Source organism: Pleurodeles waltl, chromosome 6 (assembly GCF_031143425.1).
Source record: "Pleurodeles waltl isolate 20211129_DDA chromosome 6, aPleWal1.hap1.20221129, whole genome shotgun sequence".
NCBI classification, from domain to species: Eukaryota; Metazoa; Chordata; class Amphibia; order Caudata; family Salamandridae; genus Pleurodeles; species Pleurodeles waltl.
Genome location: NC_090445.1, coordinates 1,445,406,229 through 1,445,420,382, shown reverse-complemented (window position 1 = coordinate 1,445,420,382; position 14,154 = coordinate 1,445,406,229). Strand labels below are relative to the sequence as shown.

The following is a 14,154-nucleotide window of genomic DNA, read 5'->3' as shown; positions in this document are numbered from 1 at the left end:
ACACCCCCTCCCCAGGCCAGTATTGGCCCCAGGGACCACATCTCCTGGGGCCTGGCCAGTATGTAAAGGAGGAAGGAAGCACGCAGCCCCCATACCTGGGCCAATATCGGCCAAGGAGACACCATCCCCTGGAGCCTGCCTAGTAAATGGTAGGTGCCCTGGAGCCCACATAGGCCACGCACTTCTTATTTAAGAGGGGGAGGTGGGAAGGCTGCCCCCCTCTCCAGCCAGTTTTGGCCGTGGGAACCCCATCTTCCAGGGGCCCAGCATTACTATTAAGGGGAAAGGTATGCAGCCCCCTTCCCCAGGCCAATATTGGCCCCAGGGAGCCTATCACCGAGGATGTGGCCAGTATGTAAAACGGAAGGGGGACACATCGCCCCCCTCCCCAGGCTAAGATTAGCCCTGGGAATCCCTTTCCCGGGGCCTGGCCACTACATGGTGGGTGCCCTGGACCCTACCCAAGGCATGCACTTGCTGTTTGTTGGAGGCTGTGGGGGGAACCTCAATACTTGCGCAGTCCCAGCTGGCTCCCCGCCTCCTGCGGTAGCCGGCATTGCTCCACCCACATGATGCAGCTTAAAATGCTGCTCCCTGTGAGCAGGAGCAATTTTTAAGTCGAGCCTAGGCAGCGCGCATGCGCTGTCTTTCAACATGCTGTAATCTATACTGTGGACTTTCACCACACCCATCACTTTCATTCGTTGTTTAGCGTGCCTTTCAAAATTCCTTTGGTTTGTTAGGTAAATGCTTTAGGTTTGCCTGCCTTGAAGCTGTTTTGCTCCCGCCCTGGAGACTGACCCTTTCACGTGGATTATTGCACGGTCGGCCGCATATTTTAGTGTTGGTGCACTACTTTTTTCTTTTGCCTCTCCACTTTGCGCTCGTGGCATGTCGTTTCTTCCTCTGGCATCTCACTGTTTCTTTGCATGTTTGCGCTCAGCAAAGACTGCAAGCTGGAGGGGGATTCTTTTTTATTTATTTATCTAGCGCAAGCTCAACCGGAAGATTGGATCGCTTTACATGAGCACCGGTTAAATTTGCAGCCCAAGCAACACAAGCTGATTTGTTTTGAACTTTTATAGCACATAACCCCTTGCAAGGTCTATATTCTGTGTATTTTATTTGGAAGCTTCCAGGCAGTGGGGGGAAGGTGGGTGGACAAAGCAGGTTGATGGGGCAAAGTTAAAGGATAGCTTGAAATTCCTTGCATGCTGAAGCCATAAAGAACATTGTAATTTTCCACACATGAACCTGATCAGATTTTCATTTGCTACATGAAATAAGAACGGTAGACTGCAAGGATCAGGGCCTTTTGCAAGGATGTGTCACTGTAGCTTCTCTTTCCCTTATGGCGGTTGGTCTGACAATCCCCAATACAGGTGAAACCCATAGAAATCAAGGTGACAGCAAGGTTAACACACCCATACACCACCCATCCCTAGGTCCGTATGATACCATTTTCTAATGGGCCAGACATGAACTGCTGAAGAGAGTTACTTAGCTTGCCCCTTTCATTTAGATAAAAATAACTGAAAATACCCCTCCCTATTGCCTGTATGCAGAGTGCCCTCCTTGCTGTATGTGCTCAGTACAGCATGAAGCGAGATTTCAGGTATTTCCTAGACTTTCTCAAGCTGACAGCCCTTTACTGTCAGGAGAAATAGATGCAAAAAAACACACAGTAGCTCAAACTGTGGGATCTTCGGGTTGTCACATTTGTTCAGATGTATGTTTTGTGTAGCAGGATACTCAGGGGTCCTGTAGAGGCAGCATCGTTTTTGTTTAAACCACCAACACTTGTCTATCATGAAATGGGAACCTCGGACCTTCTCTTCTACTTGTTCAAAATTGCGGTATATTGGTGTGAATGGAATATTCGGAGAGACATTCATGAAGTGAGAATTGGGGGGATGGGGGTCATTTTCTCAACCAATATCCTTTTAGGAGCTCCAGGATAAGAGAATGTACCCAGCCAAATCCTTGCAAGCCTGCACTGTTGGCTCTAAGAAGTGAAACTCACCTCTCTTTCGGAACAAGGAAAGCCAAAAAGCAATTTTATGCAGAAGACTTAAAACTACCAGTGACAATTTAACACTACACTTCAGGCACTCATTTCTCTTTAAAGTTAAATATCTTAAACCTTAAGACATTCTCTATTGTTGCCAGCCTCTTGAAAGACTTTTCTTTTCGTGCCTCCTGTTCAGAACAATCAAATGAAAGTGCTGTGTTCTTGGTGACATGGGATTAGTGAATTGATGATTCAAAGAACAGAACACCTGTGAATTTGCTGGTATGTTTATAAAACAATAAAAAGATGATCACATGTACAGTTAATATACGCTGGCCTGAACTGACGTCTGAAAGGTAAATAATTAGAGTGCATCACATTGCTAAAGTACAGATTTATAGTCATTAGAAGGTAACCTGTAACTCACTACTAAACGCAAGTAGATCATCCTGGTGGAGGTTTCATTTGGGCTTCGTCTGGTATTTCCCAGGGATGAGATGCAGCCATGGTGTGTTTCGTTTAGGTTGTTGTTTAGTTTTAGGGGCATTCCCACCTTACATAAAGGCTACTTGGATGAAGTAGGAATCGGTAGAACAAAAGCTCACTTGAAGGACAACTCCTTCACAATTTAGAAGGTACCATTGGACTCCTGTTAAACCATCCACAAAGAGTAAGAGCACCTGCCATCTTGTTCACTAGCGAGCAGAGCAACCCAGTAGTAAGCTTCTGGTCCTGCCAGCTCCTAGGAGGTCATCAAACTGTTGAATGTAGCTGGTCATCTTTTGTCTAAAAGGATTTGTCATGATCTCATACACGCCTCTAGGGCTAACAAAAGCTATCCTTCCTGTGTCATGGAGTCAGAGACACCTAAAAATACAACTTTATTCAGGCTCATCCTCAAAACAAAGGCGATGATCCAAGAATTTGCAGTAACTTATCAGTTCTGGGTTAAGGGGAAATTAGTAATAGCGAGCAGGTGCAGCAGGTATTAGTTTGGAGAGTCTCCTCAATGCATTTGTCTAAGGGAAGAGCCTTTCCAGGTCTGGCCTTGGGCTGTGGGTAATACAAAAATGTCTCTCACAGACATAATAGAATATATCTTTAACTGGACCTGTCCCTTGTTGGTATCACCTTTGCTAAGTTGTTTTCCTGGTTGTGACCAGAAGTGTAAAAGTTGTGTTTCTTTCTTCTTTCTTTGGTTTACCACCAGAAAGAACTTGTCTACATCTAGTTGGTCATTGCCCTCATTTTCATGCCATACAGTGATGTACGGGTTAAGCTGCATCCTTAGAGTTAATTCTAGGCTAACAATATGTGTCATTCCCCATTTCTCACATTTCATGACGTAAGGAAATGGCAGATTTAGCAATGACATTTCTAGCAGACTACAATTATCCCCAGTGGACCATCACATGCATGTCATAGATGCGGGTGAAAGTAAAATAACTAGAAGTTTAATATTCATAGTAAAGGCTATAAAGTAGGTACTATGTTTTGAGCTCATCTATCTAATACTATATAAAATTAGAAAAAACAACCCACTTGTAGTGTGTCTTCCATCATGTTGAACACATACACAGTTCACAGTCACTGGCATGATGTATTTGCTCCTGGACCGCTTAGGCTGGAGCCTATAAAGAGATCCACTGTCACACCAAAGATGGAAAAAAGTAACAGGAAAACGTAACCAAGATCCTCATGGCCTTCACTGACATTCCAATCAACTACCACAAATAGTTGATCTTACAGAAAACCAACATCATTGCAGACAAAGGGCCAGTAAACCTATTGCAGGGCCTGGCTGATGTCCTGCTGAGGTAGCCACAAAGTGGGATATCATAAGTGTTAAACTTGGCATCCTTGCCGTGGTCTCCCCTAACTTTTTGCCTCCCAGGTTGTTTTTGTGTGCTGGACTCTGTTCTTGCTGTTTTGTTTGCTCTGGACACTTTACCACTGCTGTCCAGTGCTAAACTGTAAGTGTTTCCTGTATAAATTATATGTGTAATAATTTGGCTTATCCAAGGTTGGCATATTTGGTTTACTAGTAAGTCCTTAGTAAAATGCACTAGAGATGCCCAGGGTCTGTAAATCAAATGCTACTAGTGGGCCTACAGCACTGGTTGTGCCACCCTCAATAGTAGCCCTGTAAACATGGCTCGGACCTGCCACTGCAGTGTCTGTGTGTGAAGTTTTTAAACTGCCAATTCGACCTGCCAAGTGTACCCACTTGCCAGGCCTAAACCTTCCCTTTTTCTACATATAAGGCACCCCTAACGTACGCCCTAGTTAGCCCCATGGGCAGGGTGCAGTATATGTTAAAGATGGGACATGTACTGAGGTGTTTTACTTGTCCTAACAGTGAAATACTGCTAAATTCAGGCTTCCCTGTTGCAAGGCCTATCTCTCTCATATGTCAACATGGGGGCTGCCTTTAAATAACTTAAAAGTGCAGATTCCCTTTGGGAGCAGATAGAAATGTGGAGTTTAGGGACTGAACTCACAATTTAAAAATACATCTTTTAATGAAGTTGGTTTTTAGATTGTTAGTTTGAAAATGCCACTTTTAGAAAGTAGGCATTTTCTTGCTTAAACCATTCTGGGACTGCCTGTTTGTGCATTGCTTGTCTGGGTCAGTTTGACAGATGGGCTGTTTGTGAATCTCCTCTAGACAGTGGCACAAAGGGAGCTGGGGTGCAGCCTGCATATACTGATGAGCCATCTGGGCTGGAAGGGAGGGGAGGAGTGGTCACTTACAACTGAATTGGAAGTGCCTGCCCTCACAGAATACATTCTCCAACCCCCTGGTGTGTGTCTGGGACCTGGCCTGGGCAAAGCAGGATCTTGTAAACAACAGAGACTTTCCTTTGAAATAGGCCTGCTTCAAAGGCAGAAAGGGGTATAAGTATTGGACCCAAACCCCCTGAAAATCAGATTACTTCTGGAACCAAGAGGAACCTCTGCCAAGCAGAAGAGCTGAAGAACTGGAGGAGGAGTACTGCCTCTTTGCCTGTACCTGTGCTTTGCTGGGTTGGCCTGCAGTAGCTGCTTCTGCCTGAAAGAGGACAAAGACTGACTTTTGTGTGACTTCACACTGGTGAAGAATATCCAAGGGCTTGGACTGACCTTGCCTCCTGCTGTTGAAGTTTCAGGGACATCAAAGACTTCTTCCTGCCAGCATCTGGACTCTCTGCTGAGACCCCTGCCAAGTGGTGCTCTAATCTGTCTCTGGGCTCTTGAAAGGTGAAGGTGGTGGAAAAAGACAGAAATCCACACACAGACCGCCATGCAGGGAAACTTTCGGTGCACCATCCGCAAGGCGGCTGATAAACCACACGCCCCCGGCCTCGCAGCTAAAATCGACTCTCTACCTGCATTGTGACTGCAAGATCGATGCATCATGGCAGGAGAAAAGACACGCAACACCCGCTAGCGGCTGCTGATAATGACGCAAGCCCCAAGCAGCGCAGTTTCCTGACACAATGCAACCAGATTTCAATGCAACGTCGCTGGGCGTGGAATATCAACGCAAAGCCTGCATCGCTCTCTTGTGGGGAAAGAAGAAATGACGCATGCTGACCCGACCGGAGAAGGAACGACGCACGGTCTCTCTTGTGAGTGAGAAATCAATGCATCGCTGGCCTTTTTCGATGCACACTCGCCTGTGCGGCTTTATTTTTGACGCTAACCAGGTACTTTGTGTAGCAACAGCATTCTCACTGTTTTCTAAGGATTAAGTCTCTTATTCTTTTTAAAATTCATATCTTGACTTGTGTATGACGGATTTTTGTTGTTTTGCTTTTGTTTGATTTAGATAAATATTACCTATTTTTCTAAACTGGTGTGGTGTCCATTTTGTAGTGTTTTCACTGTATTACTGTGTGTGTTGGTACAAATACTTTACACATTGCTTCTGAAGTTAAGCCTGCCTGCTCTTGCCAAGCTACCAATGGGGTGAGCGGGTGTTAACTGAGGGTGATTCACCTTTACCCTGACTAGGGTGAGGGTCTTTGCTTGGACGAGGGTAATCTGACTGCCAACCAAAGACCCCCATTTCTAACAATAAGTCATACTGCCACATAGATTTCCTGTGGCAGCTTCCTGAAGGTTGTGTACCCTCACAATACTGTTCTTTCCAATCCAAGAAAAATGGTTCAAGTGAAAGGCCGTCCTTATTCCTGCATCCTCATGTGCAGGTTTCTATGCTTTTGAGTGTGCATGATTAAGGAGGTTTCAGCAGACTGCATGTCCCAAAAGGGATCATGCACCTTTCAACCGAGGACAGACTGCTTTGTTATGAGTTCATCTTCAAATAAGAGTGAAGAACCCTCAGCAGTGGTAAGTCTACTGTCTTGTGCTTACCTTAGCCACATTCAGGGAGACATTTAAGTGATGCATGGTTTGCTTGGCCCACTGTATCCTGCACCACAGGTACTTTCTGGGTGCTCGAGGCTCAACTGGTGTGTTTTATTCCCAGATAAACACCTAGCAATCTCAAAGGTAAATACTTCAGATTTTTCCTGTTGACTAGGATAGCAGGCTCTGGGTCACAGAAGAAATAGATAGGGTTAGGCCTCCCACTCCTGCATAGATTGGTTTGGTCAAGTAGTCAAGACCAAGTTCATAGGAAGAGGTGTGAAGACTGATTCAGATACAGTTCAACCTAAATGTTGCACATACTTACACAGGAAGACATTCATGTTTGTGAAGGCACAGGTTTTTGCTTTCTTCCTTGTCACAGTTGAGTGCCTTTTTCTTAATTCTTGTGTTTTTTTCACTCTTGTGCTCTGGATCGAAGTCTGAAGAAGAAAAATAAGTGCCTGTCTACAAAAATGAGTGCAGGTGGGCCCCACCTGCAACTATCAGTTCAAATTAAGCACTGCATGAATGGTAATAACTTTTAATGCATACCTTCCAAATGTAGGCAGTATGAAATTTAAAAGAATGATGGTAATGTCATGTTTACAGTCCTAACCAAGAGATAATACAAGATATAATTTTGATACAGAGACCATGTTCTTCAGATTGACGAACAATTTGGTTACTGTACATGGTTCTGTTCCCACAATATGCTGTAGGGAGAAGACAGGGGTCAAAGTTAAAAAGATCCTGTAGGAAGCTAGCCTGGTGTGTGGTGGGTACCTAAGGTTCTTACACCTTACACCAGGTCCAGGTATCCCCTATCAGTGAAGTGTAGGTAGTGTCTAGAAGCCAGGCTCTCTAGAGGTAGCTCTGGATGAGCAGCCAAGGCTTCTCTAGGAAACATGCAAAGCTCATGCAAAACCACTGTAGTCATACAGCACTTACACACATGAAAGAAAACACTCAGTTGTACAAACATAAAGGTACTTTAGTTTTGGAACACAATACCACAAATTACTAGAAGGGTAACACTCCAATAGGAGGTAAGTAAGACACTAAATATATACGCTAATAATCAGAAATAGGCATAGAAAAGGTTAGAAAACAGTGCAAATAGCAATAACCAATAGTGACCCTATGGGGAACACAAACCATATACTAAAAAAATGGAATGCAAACACAGGACCCCCACCTAGGTAAGTTGAATGTGTAGAGGGGATTTGTGAATACTAGAAAACCACAGAGGTAAGTAACACAGTACCCCCCAGCAACCAGGAAAGCAGGAGTAAATCACTGGAATTTCCCCAAATCAGCCAAAAGGAGGAAAAGAAGAAAAAGAAGACACCCGGAGAAGACTGCAAGAAACCAGCAGTGGATTCCTGAAGAAGAAGACCTGTGGAGAGAGGGGACCAAGTCTAAAAGTCACAGTGGAGTAGGAGCTACTACCCACCCAGCTGTACTTGCAGGAGTTGGTCAACGGTGATGAAAAACAGGTCAGCACTGCGGCCCTGGTGCCAGAGAAGAGTTCTTGATAGATGCAGAAGATGTCCTACGCTGGAGTGAAGATTGCAGGCAGGTGTCGGTGCAGGAATTCCTCCAACAAGCCGTGGCAAAGGCAAACTCGCTGTTAGTGAAAACGTGGTGCTGCCGGGGACCAGCAAGGTCCAGGAGGACTCAGCCCAGGAGGGGGGTCACAGGAGATCCTCAGCATCACAGAGAGTCCACAGGAACAGAGGCAGCTCCCACAGGTTGGGGACACAGGAGTCGCAGAAGGAGCCTACGCAGCACTACAAAAGAGGATCCGCCGGAGAGCCATGCTGAAGGCTTTGCTTTGCATGAAGGAGTGCTGGGGGCTGGAGCTGCCCGTAGCCTGAAGATCCCTTGGAGGAGATGACAACGAGCCTTGGCAGCTGTGAAAGATGCGGTGCACAGGGGTACTGTCCTGCGTTTGAAGGAAAAGGCTTACCTCCACCAAAGTTGGACAGCTGGCAGAGAGGACCTAGAGGACTACTCCGGACCACCCAAAATAACCCACCTTCCTAAATGGTTCCAGAACACCCGGAATCCCTGGAGAAGACAATATCAGCCCGTCAAGCCAAGGTAATAGCCAACCATAAATATAACCACATAATTTTATTTTACACTTATGGTGATATTCATTTGATACTATTTAAATACATTTTAGCAACAATCTAAAACACCTGGGGAAAGCCGCAAAAATACCACAAAGAAAAGAAAAGACATAAACAGATAATATACCATTCACCCACCTTTACTCACTCTAGTTAAAAACAGATAAGGCAACAAGACCAATGTCTAGAAACCAGACAGGACCACCACCCATGATGCAGGATCCACCCAGCTCAAAATGAGGAGAGATCCACGCAGCCGGTCGTCGGTTGCTGTAGGTTCCTTCGGGTGCAGGGGAGTGAATCATTCACTCCAAGGAAGATTCCTTCTTCTTGTGCATGCTTAGGAGTTGCTGTCTTCTGAGGTTGCACAGCCGGGGAAATGTTGCAAAGCTGGAAGGAGTCATGGAAACAAAGTTGCAGAAGAGTCTTCTTCATTGGGTGTAGCGTTGTCGATATCTGGAGGGTCCAGTCGCAGTTCCAGTGGCCAGAAGTGGAGTTTGCAGAGGAATCGTGCTGGAGTCTTGCAAGACAAATCTGAGGACCACCCAAGAGAGAGACCCTAAATAGCCCTGAAAGGGGGGTTTGTCACTTAGCCAGATAAGCCCTTATCAGGAGGGGCCTCTAACGTCACCTGACTGGACTGGCCACTCAGATGCTCCCAGAGTTCCCTGCCAACCTTGGAAACAAGATGGCAGAACTCAGGGACCCTCTGGAGGCGCTTTGAGCACCACCCCTGGGGTGGTGATGGACAGGGGAGTGGTCACTCCCCTTTCCATTAATCAGTTTCGCGCCAGGGCAGGGCCTGGGGGTCCCTGGACTGGTGTGGACTGGTTTATGCACGGAGGGCACTAAATGTGCCCTTCAAAGCATACCAGTTGCTTGGGAAGGCTACCCCTCCCAAGCCAGTCACACCTATTTCCAAATGGAGAGGTTGTTACCTCCATCTCCCAAAGGACACCCTTTGTTCTGCCTTCCTGGGCTTCATCAGATCAAGCAGCATGAGGGCAGAAACCCGTCTGAGGGGTGGCAGCAGCTTGGGCTGCCCGGAAAGCCCTGTTAGACTGGTGGTAGCAAAGCTGGGGGTCCTCTAAGGAGCCCCCAGAGTGCATGGAATCATACTTCCTATACTTGCAACAGTATTGGGGTATGATTGTGACATGTTTGATACCAAACATATCCAGGTTCGGAGTTACCATCATGTAGATGGACATAGGTTATGACCTATGTCCAGTACATGTGTAAAATGGCGTCCCCGCACTCACAAAGTCCAGGAAAATGGATCTGATGTTTATGGGGGCACCTCTGCTAGTGCAGGGGTACCCTCACACATAGGTACTTGCACCCTGCCCCCTGGGCTGAGAGTGCCTACCATAGGGGTGACTTATAGTGACCTGGTTCTGTGACCTGTTGTGAAAACGGGGGCTCCCTACGGGTGGCAGAATAACTGCTGCAGCCCATAGGCATCCCCTGGAACCCCAATGCCCTGGGGTACCTAGGTACCATATACTAGGGACTTACATCGGGGGACCAGTATGCCAATTGTGGGAAGCAAAAGTCACAGTTACCAATTTAGAAGGGAGAGCATAACCACTGGGAGGGGGGAGGAGAGGGGAAGATGCGGAACAATGCGTCCGGAACCACGCCTGCGTTGTTCACGCAAGCAGTAATTTTGTATTTAGGGCGGGTGAGGGGGGTCGGGTTTTTAGGGGCAGGGTGGGGATCAAGGTAATTTTGTATTGGGGGGGTTGGGGTAATTATGTTTTTAGAGCGGGGCGGGGCACATGTTTAGAGGTGGGGTCGGGGTAATTTTGTATTTAGGGTGGATGGGGTGTTTGGTGTAATTTTATATTTAGGGTGGGTGGGGGGTTGGTTTTTAGGGGTGGGGGGTCGGGGTAATTTTGTATTTAGGGCGGGTGGGTTTTTAGGGGTGGGGTTGGGGTAATTTTGTATTTAGGGCGGGTGGGGGGGTGGGGTTTTTAGGGGCAGGGTGGGGGCATTGGGGTAATTTTGTATTCAGGGCAAGCGGGGGTCGGTTTTTAGGGACGGGGTGGGGGGGTCGTGTAATTTTGTTTTTCGGGGTTGGGTAGTTTTATTTTTGGGGGGTGGGGTCGGTTTTAGGGCGCAAGATGGGTGGGGGCATCGGGGTCGTTTTTAAGGGTGGGGGGGTTGGGGTACTTCAGTTTTTAGAGTGAGGGGTGGTATGCGGCAACCATGCATGCTGTTTCCACACATGCCTTTACTAGGCATGCATTTACAAAGAAAAATCGTTGTAAAGGCATGTGTTGTAAAGGCATGCGTGGAAACAACGCAGTCATTGTTCCGACCACTTAGTTCAGGCATGGGTGGTTGCTCCATGCGTGGTTGCATCATACAGCCCCCCTGGGCTCCTGGTTAACAGGATCCCAGTGGACACAGTCAAACACACTGACAACAGGCGTAAAATGGGGGTAACCATGCCAAGAAAGCTGGCACTTTCCTACAGATCACTTTAGGGGACTAACTTCTGAGCTTCCCCACAAGGGTGTAGTACTTTATCTGACGATGTTGACAATTATGCCAAAGTCCTAATCAAGTCAAACCAATGATAAACAAAGTTGGGTAAATGTTTAGTAGTACAGGTGCCTACTAGACATGGCCAAAATGTTATTGTTTTGATGAGGTAACGGAATCTACCTTATGGGTGGGATCAAGGGCATCACAGTAGACTACTACTGACATTTTGGTATGTACATCGCAGCTGAAAAATTACATTTCCCTAGGGTAACTGGCATGTCAGAGTAGTCTACTGATAAGAGTAGATCTCTCTCTCTCTCCCCCTCTCTCTCTATAGACAGGTTTTTCTCTTTCTACATTGTGATGTATATCTCTTAGGTACTGTATTCCCCAAAATCTCTCTCTCTCTTTCTGTGTGTACAATTTCCTTCAGTACGCGTGATATATCTCTGTTTCTGTGATAGCTGCCTCAATATGTGGGGCATCTCTTTGTATTGTAAAATTAATATATGTAGCGTTCTCTACCCTTACATGGGGCACAGAAGCGCTTAACTACGCAGCAAGCTACAGCGTGCAGGATGTGTGGTTGGTAGAGTATTGTTTTTGTCTTGAGCCTATATGATAAGTGTATTTCACTCTCAGTAAATGGGATCTAGTTCTCACACGATAATGTGCCTTTTGCAGTATATTCTGATGCCTCTGTATGGAGGTGTGACGTGTCTCTAAAGATGTGAGGTGACATTCAGTAGCTGTGATCTCGTTCTAGAGCTATGAGGGCTCGCAGTATGTGTGATTTTCCCCTCATTGGAGTTTTGATGAAACTGTCTCTATTCTCTCAGGGTGGGACCTTCGATGTTGCAGACCGGATGTTTCACAGTGTAAAGAGCACTTGGGATTCTGCCTCTAGGGAGAACATGAGCGACATCCGGGAGCTCATACCCGAGTTTTTCTACCTGCCCGAACTCCTGACCAATTGCAACCACTGTCAGTTTGGTAAGTGCATCGTTTTCAACACTTAAATCTATTGTTCACGGCATCCACAACACACCAACGTGTGTGGGAAAATCAGTTTGTCAAGGGAGGAACAAACTTTGAGAAGATGGGGCCACGGAGTATTGAGGGTATGTGGGTGTGGTTGAGACAAAGGCGGTAAGACTGGGGTGATGTATTTGCTGAGTACACATACAACACCTGTTAAAAGGGATTTGTTGGATCCACTAGATCAAAAGGGCATTAATTTACACTGCACTAAAGTAGTGAAACTGAGCATGTTTGGCATCACAGATGATGAACGAGGGTGGGTGCTCAGTTCTGCGCTCCATGTCATTGATTTCACAATCAGAGCGATTACTGCTCGACTCCATCACTTTAGAGCATTGTGCGGTTGAAAAGGGTTACTAACAGAGTGCACTGGGACTAGCATTGGGAATCAGAGAAGTGTTTTTGCAGTCCCAAGAGAGGGCATTCAGCCTTACAGCTTTCCCATTTTCCATCCTTGCATGACATTCATTACGTCTTCTGTCTCACTTTTTTTTTTCTAAAGCAAGAATACTCACACCTTAAAGTGTTAGCAGTGATGGGAACTCCCGATATATTTTGCAGAACTCTCAATATAGTTTGCAGGGTGCTCCGTCTTTCTGTATTACATCACTTTACCGAGAAGGGCTAGTTTGCTGGAATAAAGATGTTCCAGCAAGGGGCTGGATCCAGTGCTTAATTTGTGCTTGTATTTTTGAGGGCCGGTGCTTATTTTGTCTGCCTCAAGAATTTACTGCGAGCAAAAGACACATATAGGAAAGACGGATAAAGAGAAAAACGAAAGAGCATCACAATGGGAGAAAGCAGAAAGCTGCAAGAGTGAGATGAAGGGACAGGGAGTGGCTATAAATGGATTGAAGAGGCCTGAGATGGCTTCAGGATTACGCTGCCTCAGTATTCGGTGCTCCTACATTTAAATGCAGAAGCTGCGTGTTCAAGAGGAGGTCTTTGGGCACCTGCACGTTTTTATTTACAAATTAAGCACCATCTGGAGCAAATGAAGTAAAATCTTGTGTGAACGCACCTGTTAAGGAACTCTCATGTCACCTGACTCTAGTGACTTTAAATGAAAAGCTCTGGGTGCAGAAGCCTTTTCATACACGATGTCCCTGCTCCTGCATTTGGGTGCTTTGGGGTAATGTGGAAGAAGGCAGACGAAAACGCATATGGGGGAGTAAGGAGCTTTGCTTTGGGCCAGTATAAATAAAGCACACACAGTAAACTGACTTGCCTCTAGGCATTCCCAAAAAGTTAGTCAAGGGAATCGTGGCACATGCATATAATATGATTTTTCCTGGATCCCACAATTTGATCACATGCAAGTTATTATGGAAATTCTTGTCTCCAGCAGAGGATTTAAAGAGTCTCCTTAGCTGAAGTGTGGGGTACAGTGTAGGAAGACTGGGCAGATGAAAAATTTAGGAGGATAAAGGACACATTTCAAAACTTGGATGGGGCATGTCCTACTGAAACTCTCTTCCCCCACTCCATGCTTGGCCTCTGTGTATGGCAAAACAAAATCCGATTACACTTTATGAAGAGTTTAGATGTGGCTACCAATATTTTATCCCCCTACAATAGCCACTCTGAGAGGTGAAAGGCACTGTATTTCTGAATCAACTCCTTGAATCTATTGATAATTAGATGTGAATTACTCATTCCCTACTCTAAATTAGTTCTACAGGTGAGAAGTGCATAAACCAATCACATGAACACCTCTGATCTTAGGACCAGGTGTACGACATTTCCATTCGCAAAAGTGTGCACCAACTTTTTCTTAATGGAAAAGAAGTTTTAAAACAAGTTCGTACTAATAGGTTGGTTAAACAAATATGACCTGTAGTGGGTCTCAATCCAACCTACCCCTTCAATATCCAAAAGGCAGGTCGCAAATTGCAACTCACTACATCTGGATGCCATGATGTAGATGTTCACCTCCAGGGGTCAGCAGATCACCATGTCTGTGACTTCATTTAAATAAGGTCGGCTTTTTCTAATGCAGCCCGTTTTCCTTCGAGAAAAAATGTCGGCATTTAAAAAAAAAAAACTTTTTTAAAGAGTTTGTTTGAGAGTAGGGGACCCCTACCTACACCAAACAAACATTTTTTTACATACACATAG

General features: G+C 45.8%; 1 protein-coding gene across 2 annotated transcripts in view; it reads left to right on the top strand.

The window, feature by feature from the left end:
• Window positions 1–14,154, top strand: part of WDFY4 (WDFY family member 4) — a 778,336-nt gene that overhangs the window by 673,345 nt on the left and 90,837 nt on the right. For both annotated transcript variants that reach the window (XM_069240880.1, XM_069240879.1), the window contains exon 53: window positions 11,835–11,988. In XM_069240880.1, the coding sequence (XP_069096981.1) occupies window positions 11,835–11,988 (154 nt within the window). The remainder of the gene's footprint in view (window positions 1–11,834; window positions 11,989–14,154) is intronic.